Source organism: Saccopteryx bilineata, chromosome 8 (genome assembly GCF_036850765.1).
Source record: "Saccopteryx bilineata isolate mSacBil1 chromosome 8, mSacBil1_pri_phased_curated, whole genome shotgun sequence".
NCBI classification, from domain to species: Eukaryota; Metazoa; Chordata; class Mammalia; order Chiroptera; family Emballonuridae; genus Saccopteryx; species Saccopteryx bilineata.
Genome location: NC_089497.1, coordinates 50,673,367 through 50,694,956, shown reverse-complemented (window position 1 = coordinate 50,694,956; position 21,590 = coordinate 50,673,367). Strand labels below are relative to the sequence as shown.

Below are 21,590 nucleotides of genomic sequence, written 5' to 3'. Positions count from 1 at the left end.
ATTTTATTTGTCCTTTCTAAAGACCATTTCTTAGTTTCATTGATCTTTTGAATTTCTATTTTGTTAATTTCCACTGTGATATTTATTTCATTTCATTTCTTCTACTTTGTGTTTTGCTTGTTTTTCTTTTTCTAGTTATTTTAGGTGTAAAGTTACATAGTTATCTGGAATTGTTTGTTTCTTGAGGTTGGCCTATATAGCTATGAACATCTCTCTTACAACTGCTTTTGCAGCATCCCACAAATTTTGGGAACTTGTGTTTTTATTTTCATTTGTCTCAAGGTAGTTTTGATTTTCTCCTTGATAGATGGGTTGTTTAGTAGCATATTGTTTAATCTCCCTCTATTTGTGTTTTTCCCCCAAGTTTTCTTCTTATAGTTGATATTCAATTTTATGCCATTGTGGTTGGAAAGGTAGCTTGACATAATTAAAATTTCCTGAATTTATTGAGACTATTGCCTAATATGTGCTCTATCCTCAAAAATGTCCCATGTACATTCAAGAAAAATGTGTTTCCTTACAGTTTTAGGGTGAAATATATATATATTTCAGAGAGAGGGATAGATAGGGTCAGACAGACAGGAATGGAGAGAGATGAGAAGCATCAATCATCAGTTTTTTGTTGTGACACCTTAGTTATTCATTGATTGCTTTTTCATATGTGCCTTGACCATGGGCCTTCACCAGACTGAGTAACTTCTTGCTCAAGCCATCAACCCTGGGTCCAAGCTGGTGAACTTTTGCTCAAACCAGATGAGCCTGTGCTCAAGCTGGCGACCTCAGGGTCTCAAACCTCCGCATCCCAGTCCGACGCTCTATCCCTGCGCCACTGCCTGGTCAGGCAGGGGTGAAATATTTTATACATTTTTATTAGGTCTGTTTGATTTAATGTGACATTTAAGGCTGTTATTTCTTCTTTAATTTACTGTCTGGATCATCCATCCATTGAGGTAAGTGTGGTATTAAAATACCCAACTATTATTGTATTATTGTTAATTTATGCTTTTTGTCTACTAACATTTGCTTTATGTACCTGGGTGCTCCTATGTTGGATATGTATATATTTTCAAGAGTATATATGTATATATTCATGTATATATATCTATGTATATATATTCTATGTATATATATTCATGTATATATATCTTCTTCTTGGATAGACCCATTTATACTTATGTAATGTCTTTTTTGGTCTCTTTCAACATTCTCTGTTTTTCTTTCTTGTTTCTTTCTTTTTTTTTTTTTTTAAGTGAGAGGAGGGTAGATAGTGAGACAGACTCCTGCATGCACTTCCAACCAGGATCCACTCAGAAACCCCTGTCTGGGCCAATGCTTGAATCAACCAAGCTATCCTCAGTGCTCAGTGCTGGCACTAAAACTAGTTGAGCCACTGGCTGTGAGAAGAAAAGGGAAAAGGAAGGGGAGAGGGAAAGAAAGAGAAGAAGATAGTTGCTTCTCATGTGTGCTCTGACTTATGATCAAACCCAGGATACCTACATGCTGGGCTGATGCCCTATCCACCAAGAAAACCAGCCAGGGTCAGCATTCTTTTTAAAAAAATATTTTTTCTTAGTATTGCTACCATAGCTTACATTTTGTTTATATCTGCATGGAATATCTTTTTCCATATCTTCACTTTTAGTCTGTGTGTGTCTTTCAATGTAAAGTGATTGCTTTTAAGCAGCATACAGATGGGTCTTTGTTGCTTTGTTTTTTGTTTCTTCTTCCAGCCACCCTAGGTATTTTGAGTGGAACATTCAGACCATCTATATTTAAAGTAATTTTAGATAGTCATGTGCTCATTGACATTTTTAAAATTGTTTTTGTTGTCATGGTTTTTTGCTCCTCTTAATCTCTTTCCTTTTTAAGTTTTCATTTTTTATTTTTCCATTAATGTTGACATAAAATATATTAGATTCAGGTGTACAACAATATAGTGATCAGACATTTATATAACTAATGAAGTAATCATTCCAAGTCTATACCCATCTAAAACCATATACAGTTATTATAATATTATTGACTACACTTTACATCAAAGATACTACTTTCATGACTAAGAATTTCTACTTAATCCCTTCACCTTTTACACTCACCCTACCAACCCTACTCCTATCTGGCAACCATCAATTTGTTTTATCTATGAGTTTGTTTCTGTTTTGTAGATTCTACATATAATTGAAATCGTATTGCATTTATCTTTCTAGTGTGACCTATTTCATTAAGAATAATACCTAATAGGTTCATCCCTGATGTCACAAATGGTATATCATTCTTATTTCTGAGTCAGTCATTGTATATCTATACCACATCTTCTTTATCTATCAATGAACACTAAGGTTGCTTCCATATGTGGGTATTGTAAATAATGCTGCAATAAATATAGGGTATCATGTATCTTTTCAAATTAGTGTTTTGGATTTGTTTGGATGAACAACCAAAAGTAGAATTGCTGGGTCATATAGCAGTTCTATTGTTAATTTTTTGAGGAACCTTTGTACTGTTTCCCATAGTGGTTGTGCCAATTTACTATCCTACTATCAGTGTACAAGGGTTCCCTTTTCTCTATATCCTCTCTAACATGTGTTGTGTGTTGATATATTAATGATAGCTATTTTGACAAATGTGAAGTGATATTTTATTGTAGTTTTAATTTATATTTCCCTGATGATTAGTGGTGTTATCTCTTTATATATCTACTGGCCATTTCTATGTCCTCTTTGGTAAAATGTCTATTTAGTTCTTCTGCCCATTTTTTAAAATCAGATTTTTGGGGGTGCTAAGTTGTATGTGGTCCTTATATGTTTTGGATATTAACCCCTTATTGAATATATCATTGGTGAATATCTTCTCCCATTCAGTTGCTGTCTTTTCATTTTGTTAATAGTTTCCTTCTCTGTTCAAAAAGTTTTCAAATTGATGTAGTCCCAATTGTTTCTTTTTTACCTAATTTTGCTCACCTCAAGAGACATATCCAAAAAAATATATTACTAAGTACAGTGTCAAAGGGTTTGCTGCCTATCATTTTTTCTAGGAGTTTTATGGTTTACATCTTAAGTCTTTAGTCCATTTTGAATTTATTCTTGCATACAGGTTAAGAAAGTGATCCAGTTTTATTATTTTGCATGCATCAATCCAGATTTCCCATTACCATTTATTGAAGAAACTGTATTTACCCATTGTATATATATTCTTGCCTTCCTTGTGATAGACTGACATTGTAGGTGTGTTTTTATTTCTGGTATTCCTATTCTGTTTTACTGATCTATGTGTCTGTTTCTTTTTTTTCTTTTTGGTGGCAGAGACAGAGAGAGTCAGAGAGAAGGACAGATAGGGACAGACAGACAGGAAGGGAGAGAGATGAGAAACATCAATTTTTCGTTGCGGTTCTTTAGTTGTTCATTGATTGATTTCTCATATGTGCCTTGACCGGGGGCTACAGCAGACTGAGTGACCCCTTGCTCGAGCCAGTGACCTTGGGCTCAAGCTGGTGAGCCTTGCTCAAACCCGATGAGCCTGCGCTCAAGCCGGCGACCTCCGGGTCTCGAACCTGGGTCCTCTGCATCCCAGTCCAATGCTCTATCCACTGCAGCACCACCTGGTCAGGCTCTAGTCTCTGTTTCTATGCCAGGACCATGTGTTTTAATTACTATAGCCCTGTAGTATAGTTTAATATCAGGTAGGGTGCTACCTTTAACTTCTCCTTTCTTAAGTTTGCTTTGGCTATTCAAAGTCTTTTGTGGTTCCATAAGAATTTTTGGTTATTTGTTCTAGTTTTGTGAAAAATGTCATTGGTATTTTGATAGATACTGCATTAAATCTGTAGATTGCTTTCAGTAATATGGAAATTTAACCAAGTTAATTCTTCCTATTCATGATCATGGTATACTGTATAGCCTTTTATTTATTTATATCTTCATCATTTCCTTTCTTCAATGTCTAGTTTTCCAAGTACAGGTTTTTTACCTTCTTGGTTAAATTTATTTCTAGGAATTTTATTTTCTTGATGTAATTGTAAATGGGATTTTCTTAATTTCTCTTTCTGTTCATTACTGATGTATAAAAATGCAACTATTTTCTGAATATTAATTTTGTATCCTGCTACTTGACTGAATTCATTTATTACGGTGAAAATTATGGTTCCCTTTAAATATATTATCATGTCATTTGCAAAAAAAATAGTTTTACTACTTTCTTTCTTTCCTATTTGGATGCCTTTTGCTTCCTGTTCCTGACTGATTGCTGTGACTAGGTTTTCTAATATTAAATAAAAGTTGTGAAAGTAGACATCCTTGTCTTGTTCATAATTTCAAAGAAAATGTTTTCACCACTGAATATGAAGTTGTTATATATAGCCTTTAAAAATTGAGTTATGATCCCTCTATCCCCACCTTGCTGATAGTTTTTTTTTTTATCATAAATGTATGTTAGATTTTGGCAAGTGCTTTTTCTGCATCTATTGATATAATCATGATTTTTATCCTTTAATGTCTTTATGTGGTTTACCACATTAATTAATTTGTGGCTATTGAATCAGCCTTGAATCCTGGGATTAAATCTCAGTTAATAGTGGCGTTAATCTTTCTAATGTATTGCTAATTCTGTTTACTAATATTTTGTTCAGGATTTTTACATCTGTGTTCCTCAAGGATAGTGGCCTATAATTTCTTTTTTTTTAGTGTCTTTGGTTTTGGTATTAGGGTAATGCTGGCCTAATAAAATGAGTTTGGGAGCCTTCCCTCCTCTTCATATATTTTTGGAATAGTTTCAGGATAAATATTGTTCTTTAAATGTTTCACCTAGAAAGCTATCTCTTCCAGGGCTTTTATTTTTGCTGTTGGGAGTTTTTTGATTACTGGTTCCATTTTGTTAGTACTTTCAGGTCTGTTCAGATTTTTTTCTTTTTGATTCAGCATTGGAATATTTTATGTTTTTTAAAAAATTTTTTATTAATTTAAATTTATTGTGTTAACATGGATTCAAGTGTCCCACTCAATATATCATCCTCATCCCTCACTCTCGTGTCCTCCATTATATCCCTTTTGTCCCCCTCCCTCTGGAATTTGCTGTCCTGTTATCTGTATCTATGTGTTATATATATCATATAATTTCAGTAATCCCTTCATCTTCTCTGATCCCATCCCCTCACCCCCCTTACCTCTGACAGCTGTCCCTTTGGTCCCTGTGACCCTGCCTCTGCCTCTATTCTGTTCCTCGGTTCACTTTGTTCATTAGATTCCACATTTAAGTGAGATCATACGATATTTGTCTTTCTCTGCCTGGCTTATTTCACTTAGCATAATAATCTCCAGGTCCATTCATGCCATCACAAAAGGTAAGATTTCCTTCTTTTTCACTGCCGTGTAGTATTCCATTGTGTATATGTACCACAGCTCTTTAATCCACTTGTCCACTGATGGAAACTTGGACTGTTTATGTTTCTAAGAATTTATTCATTTCTTCTAGGTTGTCCAACTTGTTGGCATATAATTTTTATATATTATTTCATAATGCATTGTATTTCTGTGTTGTCCTTTGTCACTTCTCCTCATTTTTAGACTCTTGATGAGTCTCTATAAAGGTTTATCAATTTTGTTTATCTTTTTCAAAGAACCAATTCTTGGTTTCATTGTTCCAGTCTCTATTTTTAGATTGTATTTTATATATTTTTGCTCTAACCTTTATTATTTCCTTCTTTTTATTCACTTTGGGCTTTGTTCTTTAAGTTTCTATAGGTGTAAGGTTAGATTAATTAAGATTTTTCTTGTTTCTTTTTTTAAAGATTTTTATTTATTCATTATAGAGAGGAGAGAGAGAGAGAGAGAAGGGGGGAGGAGCAGGAAGCATCAACTCCCATGCGTGCCTTGACCAGGCAAGCCCAGGGCTCTGAACCGGCAACCTCAACGTTTCCAGGTTGACGCTCTATCCACTGCACCACCACAGGCCAGGCCAAGATTTTTCTTGTTTCTTGAGGTAGGTCTATATTGATATAAATTTCTCTCTTGGAATTGCATTGTCTGTATCCCAGTTTTTACATCATTGTGTCTTCATTTTCATTTGTCTCAAGGAATCTTTTTTTTTTCTTGATCTTGTTTTGTGGCCTAACGTGATCTATCCTAGAAAATATTCCAAGGACACTTGAAATAATGTATATTTTGCTGCTGTGAGGTGAAGTGTTCTTAAACTATCAATTAAGTTCATATGATCTAATATGTCATTTACCATTACTGTTTCTCTGTTAATTTCAGTCTGGAAATCTATCTTTTGATGTCATTGGCATGTTAAAGTCCCCGAATATTACTGTATTACTATTAATCAGTAACTTTATGTCTGTCATAATTTGCATCCTATATTTAGTAATCCTATTTTAGATGTGTACATGTTTATGACAGTTATATTCTCTTATTGGATTAATCCCTTAATCATTATAAAATACCCTTCCTTGTCTCTTATTACAGCCTTTGTTTTAAAATTTACTTTGTCTGACATAAGTATTGCTACCCCATCCTTCTTTTTTTTTAATTTCCATTGGCATGAAATATCTTTTTACATCTCTTTACTCATCTGTATGTGTCTTTTCATATGAAGTGGGTCTCTTGTAGGCAGCAAATGCATGAGTCTTGGTTGTTGTCGTTTTTTTAAAAGAATGGAACTTTATTCACTTTAGAGAAGGGAGAGAGAGAGAGAGAGAAAGAGAGAAGGGGAGGAACAGGAAGCATCAACTCCCATTATGTGCCTTGACCAGAGAAGCCCAGGATTTCAAACCAGTGACCTCAGCGTTCCAGGTCGACGCTTTATCCACTGCGCCACCACAGGTCAGGCCAAGTCTTAGTTTTTTTATCCATTCAGCCACCCTATGTCCTTTGATTGGAGCACTCGGTCCATTTACATTTAAAGTAATTATTGATAGGTGTGTATTTATTGAAATATGATTTTTTTTCTCATTGCTTTGAAATTCTTCTGTTTCTTTTTATTCTATTGCTTACTTCTCTTTCATAATGATGATATTTTATAGTGTTGTGTTTGGATGCCTTGCTTTATTTCAGTAACAGCATGAATTTTTCTGTTTGTGTTTATTGTGTGCTATTTTTGTAGCAATCTATTTTAAGTTGATGGTCAATTAAGTTCTAAAGCATTCTGAGATCACTATTTTTTTTTTTTGCTATTATTTTCCTATGTTTGTGTGTATCCCTTAATTCAGTGTTTTTAAACTGCAGGTCCACAAACTTGTCTGCCAGAAATTTCACGCTGGTCTGTAAAAGTTAACCACCCTGATGTTGTATGAAGTGTATAGACCCAATGGTCTTAGTCAAATTCACTTATGCTCAGGCTGATTTCTACCTGAAATAACTCTATTTTCACTGGTCCCCAATTGTAAAAAGGTTGAAAACCACTGCCTTAATTTATTGGGATTATATACAATGTTTCTACTTCGGCCTTTTAACCTTTGTGCTAGGACTTCATACTTGGTTGACCCACTGCTTTAAGTGTTTGATATGTCAGTGAGAAACTTTTTCTGTCTTATTTTCTTATTCAGGTTTTTTATCTTTTCTCTTTAGAAAAAAAAATGAAAGCTCCTTTAAATTTCTTGTCACACTGGTTTAGTGGTGACACTTTTACCTTTTTCTTGTCTGGGAAAATCCCTCTCTTCCATTTCTAAATTATAGCCTTGATGGGTACAGTAGTCTTGGTTATAGGTGTTTCCTTTTAATCACTTTAACTATTTCATGCCACTCCTTTCTGGCCTACAAAGTTTCTGTTTAAAAATCATCTGACAATTAAATGCACCTTGTATGTAACTACTGTTTTTCTTACTACTTTTAAAATTCTGTCTTTAACCTTTGTCATTTTAATTATGATGTGTCTTAGTGTGGGCCTCTTTGGGTTCATCTTGTTTGGAACTGTCTGCACTTACTGGACTAGTATGTTTATTTCCTTTGCTAGGTTAGGGAAGATTTTAGTCATTACTTCTTCAAATATGTTTTCCATCCCTTGCTGTGTCTTCTTCTGGTCCTGTGATGTGAATGTTGGTATGCTTGATGTTGTCTCAGAGGTCCCTTAACTATCCTCTTTTTTTTATTCCTTTGCTTTTCCATGTTTCAACTAAGTGTAGGTGGTCTCCACTCTCTTGTATTTCACATTGCTAGTCCTCTGCTTCATCTAATTTGATATTAATTCCCTCTAATGTAATCTTTATTTCTGACTGGTTTTTTGTTTTATGGTTTCTAATTCTTTGTTGAGGTTCTGATTTCATGTATTCTTCTTCTAAGTTCATTGAGCATCCTTTATACCCTATTTTTGAACTCTACAGATGGTAGATTGCTTGTCTCCATTTCATTTATTTTTTTCTGGAGTTTTGTCCTATTCTTTCATTTGGGAAATACTTCTGTCTCCTTATTTTGGTTGACTCCCTGTGTTTATTTCTATGCATTACATAGATTTGCTGTGTCTCCCTGTCTTGGCAGAGTGGCCATATGTAGTGTAAGTCCTTTGAGGCCCAGTGGTGGTCTCCCTGTTTACCTAAGCCGGGTACTCCAGGAATGTCCCTTGTGTGGATTGTATGTGCCCTCCTGTTATAATTGAGTCTTGATTGTTGTTGGCACATTAGTAGCTGGCATTGGCCCTCAGGATAACTCTCTGTATGGTCTGGCCATAACTATAGTAGATAAACTATAGTGCAGTGACTGACCCCACAAAGTGTGAGTCACTTTATTGAAGCTCTGGTGTTAGTTAAGTGTACCCTTTGAGTGCATTGTTTGTGTAGCTGGTTGGGCGATGCTCTGGTATGGTTTGAAGCTGGCCTTCAGGCATGTTGATTCTAGAGCTTTTGGGGAGTGGCTCTGGTGCAGGCCAAGGTAATAAGCCACTTGTGCCCAGCTTAGGGATGCCCTGTGGGCACTACAAAGTGATTCACAGTTGGTTGCTGCTAGTGCTTGTGGAGAAGTTATGCTGTGATCTAAGGCCAGCTGCCACTAGTGCTGAGCCAGGGACCCTCTGATTGGTACCACCATGTGCTGAGCCCAGCTACCACCTCTGCTGGGGTTGTGGACTTTCAGTTAAAGCTCCATTCCAAACCAACACTGATGGCAAATTATGCCAGGCTTGGGAGTTACAATGCAAGTTGAGATCAGTCACCACTTGTGCTAGATTTGGGGCTATTTGGCAAGAGGTAGAAGGCATGCCATGGCCTGATGTTGCCTATTAGGGTTTGGAGACCTTTGACAGATTTATGGAAAGTCTTCAGTGTGAGTCCAGGCAGTCCACTAGTATAGAAAAGCCACTGGAGGCTGCTCAGGTCAGGCCCATAAACTTGGTGTGGTGGTGTCTCAGGGCATCTCTAGGGTGAGGCATATGGTATTAGCAATGTTAATGAAAAGCTCAGATTTGGTACCTACTTGAGCTGCTGGTTCAGTGGGAGAGGGTTCAACAAAGGAACAATTGCATCTGCAAGTGCTTCTGTTCTTGTAGAGAGCTGTCCTGACCCCTGGCTCTCTAGCTCTCACTTTGAAGCAATTCAATTCAGTTCTTTCCCATATGTCCCTGGCTCTTGTCAAGTTGATGCCCCTGTGCTGGAGCTCAGAGTGAGTGGTTTTATGAGGGAGCAAGTCCATGACTGGGTCCCTCAATAGGAATACCTTGGATTCTAGCAGCCTTCCATCTCACTCAGATGCATTACCAACTGGTTTTCACAGCCCGGTGTTATGGGGACTCCTCTTTCCAGTATTGGTTCCTGGGCTGGGGATCCCAGGTGAGGCAGGATCCCTCACTCCTCAGGGAGAACTTCCACAGCTGATATATCTTCCAATTTATAATCACCTCACAGTGGGTGTGAGATGTGCCCATTTTTTATCTATGTCCCTCCTATCAGTCTTATTTTGGCTTCTTCTTTATATCTTTAGTTATAGGATTCTATTCAGATATTCTTCAGCTGGTTCTCACTGATGCTTGTTTTATAATTTAGTTGTAATTTTGATGTCATGGGAGGAGGCAAGCACAGAATTTACCTATTCTGCCATTTTGACTAGAAATAATTATCTTTTTCCTTTTGATGTGCTGGTTTTCTTTAGTGCTTTGTTTGGGTTCTTTTCTATTATTTGTATATTAATGTAGGTTTTTGTTTGTGGTTACCATGAGGGTCATATATATCCATCTATATCTATAGCAGTCTATTTGAAGCTGATTGATGTTTCTATCAAATGTGTTCTATTTTTACTTTCTCCTTATTTGTTTGTTTATTTATTTATTTTTACAGAGACAGAGAGAGTCAGAGAGAGGGACAGATAGGGACAGACAGACAGGAACAGAGAGAGATGAGAAGCATCAATCAGTTTTTGTTGTGACATTGATTGCTTAAATGTTCATTGATTGCTTTCTCATATGTGCCTTGACCATGGGCCTTCAGCAGACTGAAAATCCCTTGCTTGAGCCAGCGACCTTGGGTCCAAGCTGGTGATATTTGCTCAAACCAGATGTGCCCACGCTCAAACTGGTGACCTGGGGTCTTGAACCTGGGTCCTCGGCATCCCAGTCCAATGCTCTATCCACTGTGCCACCACCTGGTCAGGATTCATTTTGTTTTTGATGTCATATTTTTTCTATTTTTAAATACATTTTATTTTTGAATTGCAGTTTGCATACATTAGTTTCAGGTGTATATCCCAGTGATTAGACATTATGTAACTTACTAAATGAATATCCTGATAAATCTTGCACCCATTTGAAATCATATATTGTTATTAGAATATTATTGACTATATCTCCTATCTTGTACTTTACATCCCCATGACTATTCTGTTGTCATTATACCTTTTTGTGTATCCCATTACTATTTATTGTAATTATGATTAATTTTTCTTTTATCTTTTAACCTTTATATTAGCTTTTTAAGTGACAGATTCACTGTGTTTCTTACATATTTACCTTTACAAGCAAGATTTTTATTTCTTATGTTATATTATTTCTAGTTATGGCACTTATTTTCTATAAAAAAATTGATCATTTTTTAAATTTGTTCATTTTAGAGAGGGGGAGAGGGGAGGGGAGAAAGGGAGGGAGGAGCAGGAAGCATCAACTTTCATATGTGCCTTGACCAGGCAAGCTCAGGGTTTTGAACTGGTGACCTCATTGTTCCAGATTGATACTTCATCCACTGTGCCACCACAGTTCATGCAATCATTTCTTGTAAAGCCAGGTTAGTGGTGGTAAAGTCCTTAGTTTTTGTTTGTTTGGGAAACACTTCACTTCTGAATTATAACCTTGCTAGGCACAGTATTCTAAGTTGGAAATTCCTTTCTTTCCTGCCACTTCCTTCCAAAATAGGGTGATTTTCACTATTTTGTCTTCCATGTTGATAACCCATTCATTTGTATTAACTAATCTGCTGTTGATGTGTTCTTATATATTTTTCATTTTGGGTATTGTATTATTCCTCTCTAATTGGTCCTTTATTATATTTTCTAACTCTGTTTTGAAGTTCTAAGTTTCTCTATTTTGTTCTCAGTTTTGTTCAACATCCTTGACCATTTCTTTGAATTATTCAGCACACAAATTAGTTATCTGTTTTATTAAGGTTTTTCTCCAAGATTTTTTCTTATTCATTTGGGTTATATTCTTCTGTCTCCCCATTTTGTTTGACTTTTCTTGTTTTTTTTTTTTTAATTAGAGTTAGATGAAAGAGCTATCTCTTACAATATTGAAAAATTCACCATTGTATAGATTGTGTGTCAGATGATTTTAGTAGTCAAGGCATGTGTGTGCAGTGACTGGTGTGCATCTTGGACAGAAAAAGTGGCTTCCTAATAGAGCAATCTGATGTACAGATGCATATAGTAACTTCCTGTTGTTCTGGCTGCCCATGGCCAGAAAGGAGACTGGGCAGGGCAGCCTGATGTGTGTATGGTTCCTTGCCCTTCTGTTCTAGTTGTGGTGCCTGGTGTGTGTGTAGCATGCCCTATTGCATTAATTGTCTGTTACTCAAGCTTGGTCTGGGTGGGGTTGTGTGCATGTACCACAGCACTTTGCTAGTTCTACACTTTCTCCAGGCAGGGCAGTCTTATGTGCTCATGCAGTAGTGCTCCACTGGTTTTGAATCCTCTTTGGGTGGGGCATCCCTGCATTCACTCACAGCAGCAACCCTCTAGTTCTATATTTTCTTGTGATTAAGCAGCCCTGTGTGCATGTGCCATTGCACTTTGCTAGTTCTGCACCTTTTCTGGGTAAGGCAATCCAACATACATGTAGGCACTAGAGCACTTTGCTGCCTTCACACTCTCTCTGGGTAGAAGAGCTTTGTGTGCACATCCCAGTGGATATACAAAGCAGCACCCTGCCATAACTGCTGGATCAATCTCAGGGTGCAGGGCTCAATGTGTGTGTAGTATAATGCCCTCCTTTTCCTGCTGGAGGTACTCCAGGAGGGAGATACACTGCAACAGCCTTGCAGATCAGCTAGGAAACCTTGAGAGAACCCATTTGCCATCCATGTGCAGGGGAAATGAAAAGAATGACATTTATTGGTTCTCATGGTCTTGGAGAGGAGAGTTCCTTTGACTTCCAGAGAGCTCTCATCTTTCCAAACCTCTCTGTGGCCTCTTGTTTGTCATGAAGAAGCTATTCAATCTCAGCTGATTCTCAAGAGAATTTTCTATATAAATATAAGTGTATATCCATTGTGTTCTTTGTAGGGGGTGAGCTCAGGTCCTCCTTCACCAACATCTTGGTGCCCTGTCCCAATATTGTTCTTTTTAAAAGCTATTTTGGCTATTCTAAATTCTAATTTGCATTTCTGTATGGACTTAAGAATGAGTTTCTCAATTTTCATTAAAAGTCTGCTGAACTTTTACTGGGATTTTATTGACATACAGATCAATTAGGAGAAAACTGACATCTTAATACTATCAAGACTTTGAAACATAAATATGGTGTAATTCATTTTTTTCAGATTTTTTTTATTAAGTGAGAGATGGGGAGGCTTTAAGAGAGACAGACTTCTGCATGAGCCCTGACTGGGATCCTCTTGGAAAGCCCCCTATCAGGCAATGTTCTGCCCATCTGGGGCCATTGCTCTGTTGCTCAGCAACCAAGCTATTTTAGGCCCTGAGGTGAGGTCATGGAGCCATTCTAAGCACCCAGAGCCAACTTGTTTGAACCAATCCAGCCATGGCTGTGGAAAAGAGGGAGAGAGAGAGGGAGAGGGAGAGGGATAGGGAAAGAGAGAGAGAGGGAGGGAGAGAGAAAGAAAGAGAAAGAGAGATAAAGAGGAGGGGGAAGAGTAGAGAAGCAGATGGTCACTTCTCCAGTGTGCCCTGATTGGGAATCAAACCCTGGACATCCACATGCTGGGCCAACACTTTATCACTGAGCCAACTGGCCAGGGTTTAAGATCTTTTTAAATATTTATCAGCAATATTTCCTGATTTTCTATATATGGGTCTTTCACATCTGTTATCTAATTTATGACTAAGCGTTTCATATTTTGATGCCATTATAAATGGTTTATATTTCAGATTTTTTGTTGGTAGAATGAAATAAAATTGATTTTCATATGTTGACTTTATTTTCTTCATTTTGTTAAATTCATTAGTTCTAGTAGCTTTTTTTAGATTTCATTAGATTTTCTTCATATATTATCATGTTGTCTATGAAGAAAAGACAATTTAACTTCTTTTCCAATCTTTTTATTAAGCTAATTCACACACACACACACACACACACACACACACTTTTTTTTTTTCCTGACTGCACTGACTAGAATCTCTAGTACGATGTTGCTTAGGCATGGATGTGAATTATATATATATTTTTCTAGTCTGGCTGGTGGGAATAGGCACTATTTTCTTGTTTGAGTGTTGAGCACTGTTTCTTTTAATTCTTTCAGACAGTTTTTTACCTGTCCCTGGTTAGTTTTATCATAAACGTGTTACTCTGAATTTTGTTTGAGAAAGAAACTGTAGGTCTCTGGGATCCCCTCCTTGTGACTGTAGCTGCTTTGATTTCCCTGCTTTCTCATTCCCATCTCCTTAACTCAGGGAGTTGACTGGTTTTCTCCTGAGTTTCCTCTTCTCCCTTTGCTGCAGTCTAGAAATTCTCTCAGGTATCAATCAGGTGTGGTTGCAGACTTCACTTATTTATTCCATCTGTCAGAGATCATTGCTTTTCATTGCAAGATGTCCTGTCTCTTAAAAGCTATAGATTCATTTGCTATGTCTGTTTTTGTTTGTTTCCGGCACTTGATTAAATCTTGTGCTTGGCAATTTGGTCTCTGTTACTCTATCTTGATCTGAAGTGAAAATCCAAAGCTTGTCCAAATCTTATTCTGTAGAGCATCACTTATATGTTTCATCCTCAGATAGATCCTTCCCCGACACACTCAAAAATAGGTGCATTTCCCCCTCCCCTTATCTCATTTTCTTCTTTCATTGCACTGCTACTTGTTTTTCAACTATAACACTATATCTGGTTCTTCCTTGAGACATTCATTTATCATTCCCCACACTCTGAAAAAAACCATGCAGTGAGAGAAGGAAAGTATAGAAAGACCTGAGACTTTTCAAAATCTTCCACAGTTTGGTTGTGATTCTGGTATTTAACTTCTTTGTGGTTTGGTTCATTTTCTATTATAATAACAATGTCTAATATTTATAGACATGCTTTTAGAAACATAAACCAAAAATGTTCCAAAAGTCTCTAAGGGAATTAGGAATTATAAATCCTTACTTTATATGTAATAAAAAAACTCAGAGCAGTTAAATGACTTGTTTAAGATTACAAATATAATGAGTAGATAATAAGTAGAAATTGATATAAAACTTTTGCCCTATGTCTGCTGCTCTTTCCAAAGCATTTCATTGCGTCTACAGATCATAATCTGTAAAATACAGAGGTTTCCTTCAAAGTATAAAGTTTTATTTTTCTATGATGTAAAGATTGGTTAATGAAAATTTAAAGGTTTCAGGAAGTAAGCTTTTTGGAGCCTAATTTGCTACAAGATGACCAGTGAAAGAGCCCAAATAGAATGTCATATCACTTTGAGAGCAAAATTGACACAATAAAATGTAAAAATGAAATTTTGAGAACACTTGGTCCAATCTCTGCCATTGTGAAAAAATAATTTTAAGTTTTTTCATTTTTGAATATATAATTTTGACAATTATAGGTGAAAACTTAAAAAGTGGTTTCTGATTATAGAATAATGAAATTGGTTTACAATATACTTGAAACTTTAAGAGACCCCTGTAGACACAGAATAAGCATATAAAGTCCCTTTTGCTTCAGACAGGTCCAACCAAGTTTCGTTCCCACTTACCCTGGGTGACTATGAGAAACTAATTTCATTTTTAACTTCAATTTTCTCATCTGTAGAGAAATTACTAATAAATAAGTATCTTCCTCAAAGGGTTATAATGATCATTAAATAAGATAACACCTAGTCAAATTTCCAAGCACAATGCCAGAACGGAATAGACACTCAACAGAATTGGGTTGAGTTTCTCCAAATAGGGACAATGAAGACATGCTTTTTAAAAGCTAGGAAACAATTAATGAAAAGACTGTAGAGTCTCTATTATAATAAAATAAAACTGTAGAAATGTAACCTGGTTCTATTATCCAATAGTTAAACTTAAAAGCTAAATTTTCATAAAATTTATTTTTAAAAGCAAATTCTAGGCTATACCTTCAAGACATTAAAAACTCACTCTCTAATCAAAACTTATAATATGGATTATCAAGAGAAGACTTTAAGAAATCTGCTTTAAAAATCTCAGGACTTCTCTGACCCCTGGAGCCCACTGGTGTAAACATGAAGGATCTCTTTATGACCTTCTAAAGACTTGATTTTACTTCTGTCTTTACACTTTAGACCTTTGTTTACAAAAACTATGATTTCTTTTGCAATATCCCAGTAAATCCAGTAACTATAGAAGCTATTTCTGTTCTCATTTATCAGCTTTGAAAAATCCCCTTACTCTTCAGGTGAGCAAAAAGAGCCTGTTGTCATTCTCTATACCACTATTATCATCCTTTACGTACTGAGCTCATACTTTTAAAGTATATAACAATTTTAGATATGTCCTTCAGGTTCTTGTCATGCATTTGTGAAGGTAGTGCCTATGTATAGAAGTAAGTAAACACACAAGCAAATCTGGGTTAAGTACCAACTAAAGGATTCAAACACTGTTGTGTACTAGCCTGCACACTGGATGTACTAGAGGCATTTTCTAAATTAAGGAACTGGCATAACAGAAAGCAGCAGAAGCCAACATAGATATCAATGTTCTAGCACAAGACACCACTAGCAGGCAGTGGGCAGTACCCCAAAGGGGTGCTCTGTTATAATAGAAAACTAGAGAATACTTATGAGCAAAAATAAGCCATCCTCTGGGCACTCCCAGAAAAATTTTTAAGGATTTCGCAGGGACAGACTTTCTTTAGCTAGAGAAACACAAAGTTTTAAATTTTTATAAGTGAGGCGATTCTATTAATATCTGTAAGCTGGTGAGGTCTGAAGAAATTCAAGATACAAACAACATATATGTGTATATATATTTCATACAAATATGAGGCCATCTTGTATATATTGTCAAGAAACATGCTTTTAAACATAACATTGCTTTACTTATTGTAAACATATTCTTTGTCAACATTCACCCATAATGTCACTAATTTGTACCTCTAATTATACCTTCACTCACCATTCTCTCTGTATCAATTTTTAGAATTGCTTACTTCACCATCTTCAGCTTTGCATTTTGCTACCAAGTTAAATAATGATAGTATTGACTCTTTTATTTGTGACCTTAATTCCTGAACTTCACAGTGGTAGTACCTAAAATCACTAGAGAAATGTGTTTGTGTGTTCATAAAAATCATCAGAAATCAGGAGTACATAGCTATCTCTAAGAAATCTAATTACTTAGAAAAAGAAAATATTTTGACCCTGGTTAGAATATTTTATAAAATAGCCAAAGGCACAAGGTTTGCAAAATAAAAGAACATTCAATTATTATTGATACTGGGATATCAGATTTTTTAATTATAAGGACACCATGGCTCTTCCTCCTCCAAACAAAAGACAGCGACTCTTGGACTATTAGGACATGGTCTGCATGGTTTAAAATAAACACTGAAACAATGGATATGAGTAAATGGGTCTATGACAATAACTATTTGAAGTATTTTTATGATTTTAATTATCAGGACGCACTTCCATAACAAAACAAAAAATTGCATGCATGCTGAATGTGTTTCAAAAAAACACATTACTGAGCACAGATGTATGGATTTAACTCAAGCACTATGACTTAGAAATGTTATTTGCCTAACCTTAATAGAACTTACTCTGATAGGAAGTACGGATCCGTTTCGTTAAATCAGGATAAAAGTTAGACAGGCCACGCATGCAAAAGTTGTCTTTGGAACATGCCAGAACACCAGCATCAGCAGCAGGCAGGGGAAAGAGAGAGAAAAGTCTAAAGTAAAAGAAAGTGATATCATACCAGAATCTAGAACAGCCAAGATGAAGAAATTGCATAATCAAATTAGAGAGAAGATATTAAAAATAAATCAGTTAGAAAGTAAAAATGTGATAGATGGATAATGAGAATGCTATAGTAATTTTATTTAGTCAAATACCTTATAAAAATAGATGGTATATTTCTCTTATGTTTTTATGTAGTTAAATTATTTGGCTTGCAAATAATATGTATGTTACCTCATAAATATCAAAATTTATGATTAATTTTCAGCATTAAAAAGAAAGTGTAGGGATTTTAGTCTTTAATATTTTATTTTTATAACAAAGCAAGTACTTATTTTATACACTAAATATGAAATGTATGGCTTCATTACATTTTTTCCTAATTTTGAAGTCATCAAAATTCTAAGCTCTAATCATTATTGTTAAGGCTTACCAAGATTAAATAATAGTTGTATTACCTGTCACCCCACTGTGCAAATCCAGCAGTAACTTAGAGACCGCTTGATTGAATTGTGCTTTCAGTATGCAAACAGTACCTATTACCTCCCAATATCTTCCTACCCTGGAGTCCATGAACTCCTAAAAATCTACCTTATTTTCCAATCATGAGGGAATCTCATGATATATGCATGTGCAGTTTATCTTATTCTGTCTCCCTTGAAAAAGCCAGTAGTGGTTGAGACAGAACGTATAAAATTAGAGATTTCTAGCACTCCTAAAATATTGCCAAAAGTTGAAATTCCTAACAAAAATCCAGATTCTGAAAGAGAACTTCTGTGCCCCTGAAAAAGATCAAAACTAGCATTTTGTAAAGGATTGTGATTTATAAAATAAAAATAAACAAGATTTCAGTATATTAAGTAATTTTTTCATTAGTCCAAAAGGAAACTTTAGTATCACATTTAGAGGTTAAATTTGGCATACCTACTATTTAGAGCATAAAACCTACCATCATGCATTATTTTTATTTTAAAATATTCTCGCATGGGTATATTTAATAAGTCTTCAATATTCAATTAATTAAAAATTAAGACTTATCTAATTTTTTAAAACTGTGTATTTCTGTCCACTGACATACTACTATAAATATATTTTCATCTGTAAAGCCTTTAGCCCAAATAATTTTTTACCTAACTTTTTTAAACCAAACCATGTCAGTGGACTAAAAATATGCAAAAGTTTTGTCAATTTTTGCAAAGCCAACTATCTGTATATGCACCAAAATTTCTGTAAAAGTTTGGATTATTTGGCAGTGGTTTTCACCTGCTAGACCACAAAAGGGTTAACCACCCTGATGTTATATGAAGATTATATAGCCTATAATCATTGGGTTGTGGATTGGCAGTTGAAAACCACTGATCTGACATATCAAAGTTTGGTATTATATAGAAAGTACTTCTGGTTAAATCCTAATTAACCATGTATATTTTCCTTTTACAGTTAATTAAATCAATTTATTAATCCTGTCAATAAAAATGTCATCTTTTTCTCATTTTTCAATGTTTAATCAATAATGTTTATTGCATTTGTTAAATTACCTCCTAGAAAGTCATCACCCAACAAAGAAAGATGATAGCTAAAACATGGAGTTTATTTAAAAATTAAAAGAATTGAATAATTACTTTTACCTAAATGAATGACTACTTTTAACTAATAATTATATTTTTAAAGGGGCCAGATATAGTAGAAAATTATCTTCTTTAACACAACCTTTGAAAGCAGTGTTTTCAACTAGGTACCCTGATTATCATAGCATATTTATATTTAATAGCTTATTTTCTCTTATTTCCTAAGCCTTCAGCCTAAGAAACTCAAGATGTTTCCTAACTTTAACATCAAATTGAAGTTTAAACACTTCATTTACCCTTTCAAAGATTCTCTCTATGTTTCTGTCCAATATTACTTACATGGTATTATACATTATGTTCACTTTATATTGCCATGCATTTTAATAGCATCACAGAAGAAAGATAAGAAATCTAAAGTTAAGAAAACAGATGAACTATTCAAGTTCATAACCATCTTGTTTTATCTCCTACCTGCAATGAACTGCTTGTTTTTTCGAGGAGACCGTGGTTGTCGTTGGTATAGGTCACTTGATCTATATAGGTCAATGGTCCCCATGCTTAACAGTACTGTCTTCTGTATAAAATCCACCACAGCCAACCCATTGCAGTTCCCAAATGCAACTCTGAGAGAAAAAAAATATGCAACTAGAATGTATCACACCAACCATTATTATTTTTACCTTTGAATTAAAAATAAGATTATTGGAAAGTAATGCTGTAGGTTTGGGGATGTTGAGCAGAGATTGGAGCCAAGTCATGAAGGATATAGTGCCTTTGCATGGGATAGGCTGACCTTGTCAAATAGTCACTGAATAATTTTCCACCCCAAAACAGAATTGATCTCAATTATCATTACAGGTAAATGTATAAATGACTACTGCAAAAGACAGAAATTACCTGCAATCACATTTTGTCATGTAAGTAGTGATTACCCAATATGCTCTTTAACTTTGTCTTATATTTTTATGAAGAATCATGTAACATCCTTTTGCTGTGCAATGGAGAAACAGGTCAAGAAATGTAACAATTTTAAAAACTACAGATGCTTAGGTATGTAATTAGGAGTCTTTTTGAAATAAAATTATAATAAGGCTCCAAATTAGTTTTTGTTTTAAACAGGGGATATTTCAACACAAAATATTATTTACTAATTTATCTCTAAAGTATTGACATTGTAGTAGATATAAATAGATATGTTTCATTTACAAAAAATTAAAATTTTTTCTCTTGTTCTCTATTTTGTCCCATTTATTAACAAAGACCATTTTATTGATTTTATAACTAAATCTCCTGTGAAATCAAAACTGTTCTCCTAAGCAGTCATTTTTGTTACTTCAACCATTAGGCATATAATAACTTTCTTTTTTCTCCATTTACAACATGCTTACTAGCTGAACAATTATAAATCTGTGAGTTTTGCTTCCTACATTGAGTATCTACTAGTTGTATAAATGCTATTTTGTTCATTTTATGAGTTCCATGTTGTTTTATTGCTTAATTGAATTTGGTTGGCAAACCATCTGCTTATTCTGTATCTAATTCTTTACACTCCATTACACTGCCTTGCTCACAAAAAACTAAAAGTTCTAGGATACTAGATGTTTTGCTATTTCACACAGAGTTGTATATCTTCTAGTAAAACAAATTTAGAAAACTGGGAAAAAGTCTTGTTATGAAAGTCAAAAGATCCTATCTCTATAATTTTATAGGTTATTTGACTTTGAGAAATATTAATCATGGCAGGCATATTTCTTTAATTTATAATGAGAATTATAATACTAGATTTATCTAGTTCACAGGACCTTTAGGACCTTCTAATGATACATTTTTTATGTACTTTAAAAATTTTCCACACAAAAATTAGAATTGATCTCAATATTATTATAAGTAAATGTAATATTATAATATATATTATATATTATAACAAGTTAATATCTTTTTATGTAAAATATAATTACTTCTGCTTATAGTTCCATAATGTAATACTGACAGGAAAAAATAGGCAACTAGAATGCATAATATCAACGAAAATAATTATTTTTATCTGTGAATTAAAAATAAGAATACTGGAGTGATATCAGCATTATGGTAGAGTGAGAAGACCTCTTGATTTCTCCCCTTCAAGTTACAACAAGTTGGACAATTATGATGCAAAAAATTATTCTATGCTTAACACAAAATCATTGGAGAGATCCATACATTAAGACATCTAAAGGTGGGTATGCCGAAGTAAGCAGAGAAAACAGGCAAGGGTTAGAAAAGAGGCAGAGGTTAAAAATCAGGACAGATGCCACAGACACAATCCTGGACACACTATAACTCCAGCTGTTGCAGTAGCAGTGAAGGGTCAGGGTGAAGCCCTCACTCAGCAGCCCAGGGAGGGGCAAAGGCTGTATTTTAGACTGAATGGCTAGTGCACATTGTGGTTAAGTCCAGTGACAGGAGAAAAAAGTGGTTAAAAGGTCTGGCAGCTTCAGTCTGGCAGCTGCCATTACCAGATTAAAAATGATACAGATATACAAGACTACCTCACTCAACAGCCTGGA

General features: G+C 35.0%; 1 protein-coding gene across 4 annotated transcripts in view; it reads right to left on the bottom strand.

Moving 5' to 3' along the window:
- STXBP5L (syntaxin binding protein 5L) overlaps window positions 1-21,590 on the bottom strand; it is a 374,922-nt gene that overhangs the window by 114,709 nt on the left and 238,623 nt on the right. For 2 of the 4 annotated variants that reach the window (XM_066240760.1, XM_066240762.1), the window contains exons 19-20: window positions 19,516-19,667; window positions 17,338-17,409 (exon numbers count right to left, since the gene is read on the bottom strand). In XM_066240760.1, coding sequence (XP_066096857.1) covers window positions 17,338-17,409; window positions 19,516-19,667 — 224 coding nt within the window. The remainder of the gene's footprint in view (window positions 1-17,337; window positions 17,410-19,515; window positions 19,668-21,590) is intronic. The other 2 variants (XM_066240761.1, XM_066240763.1) reach the window with 1 other exon arrangement.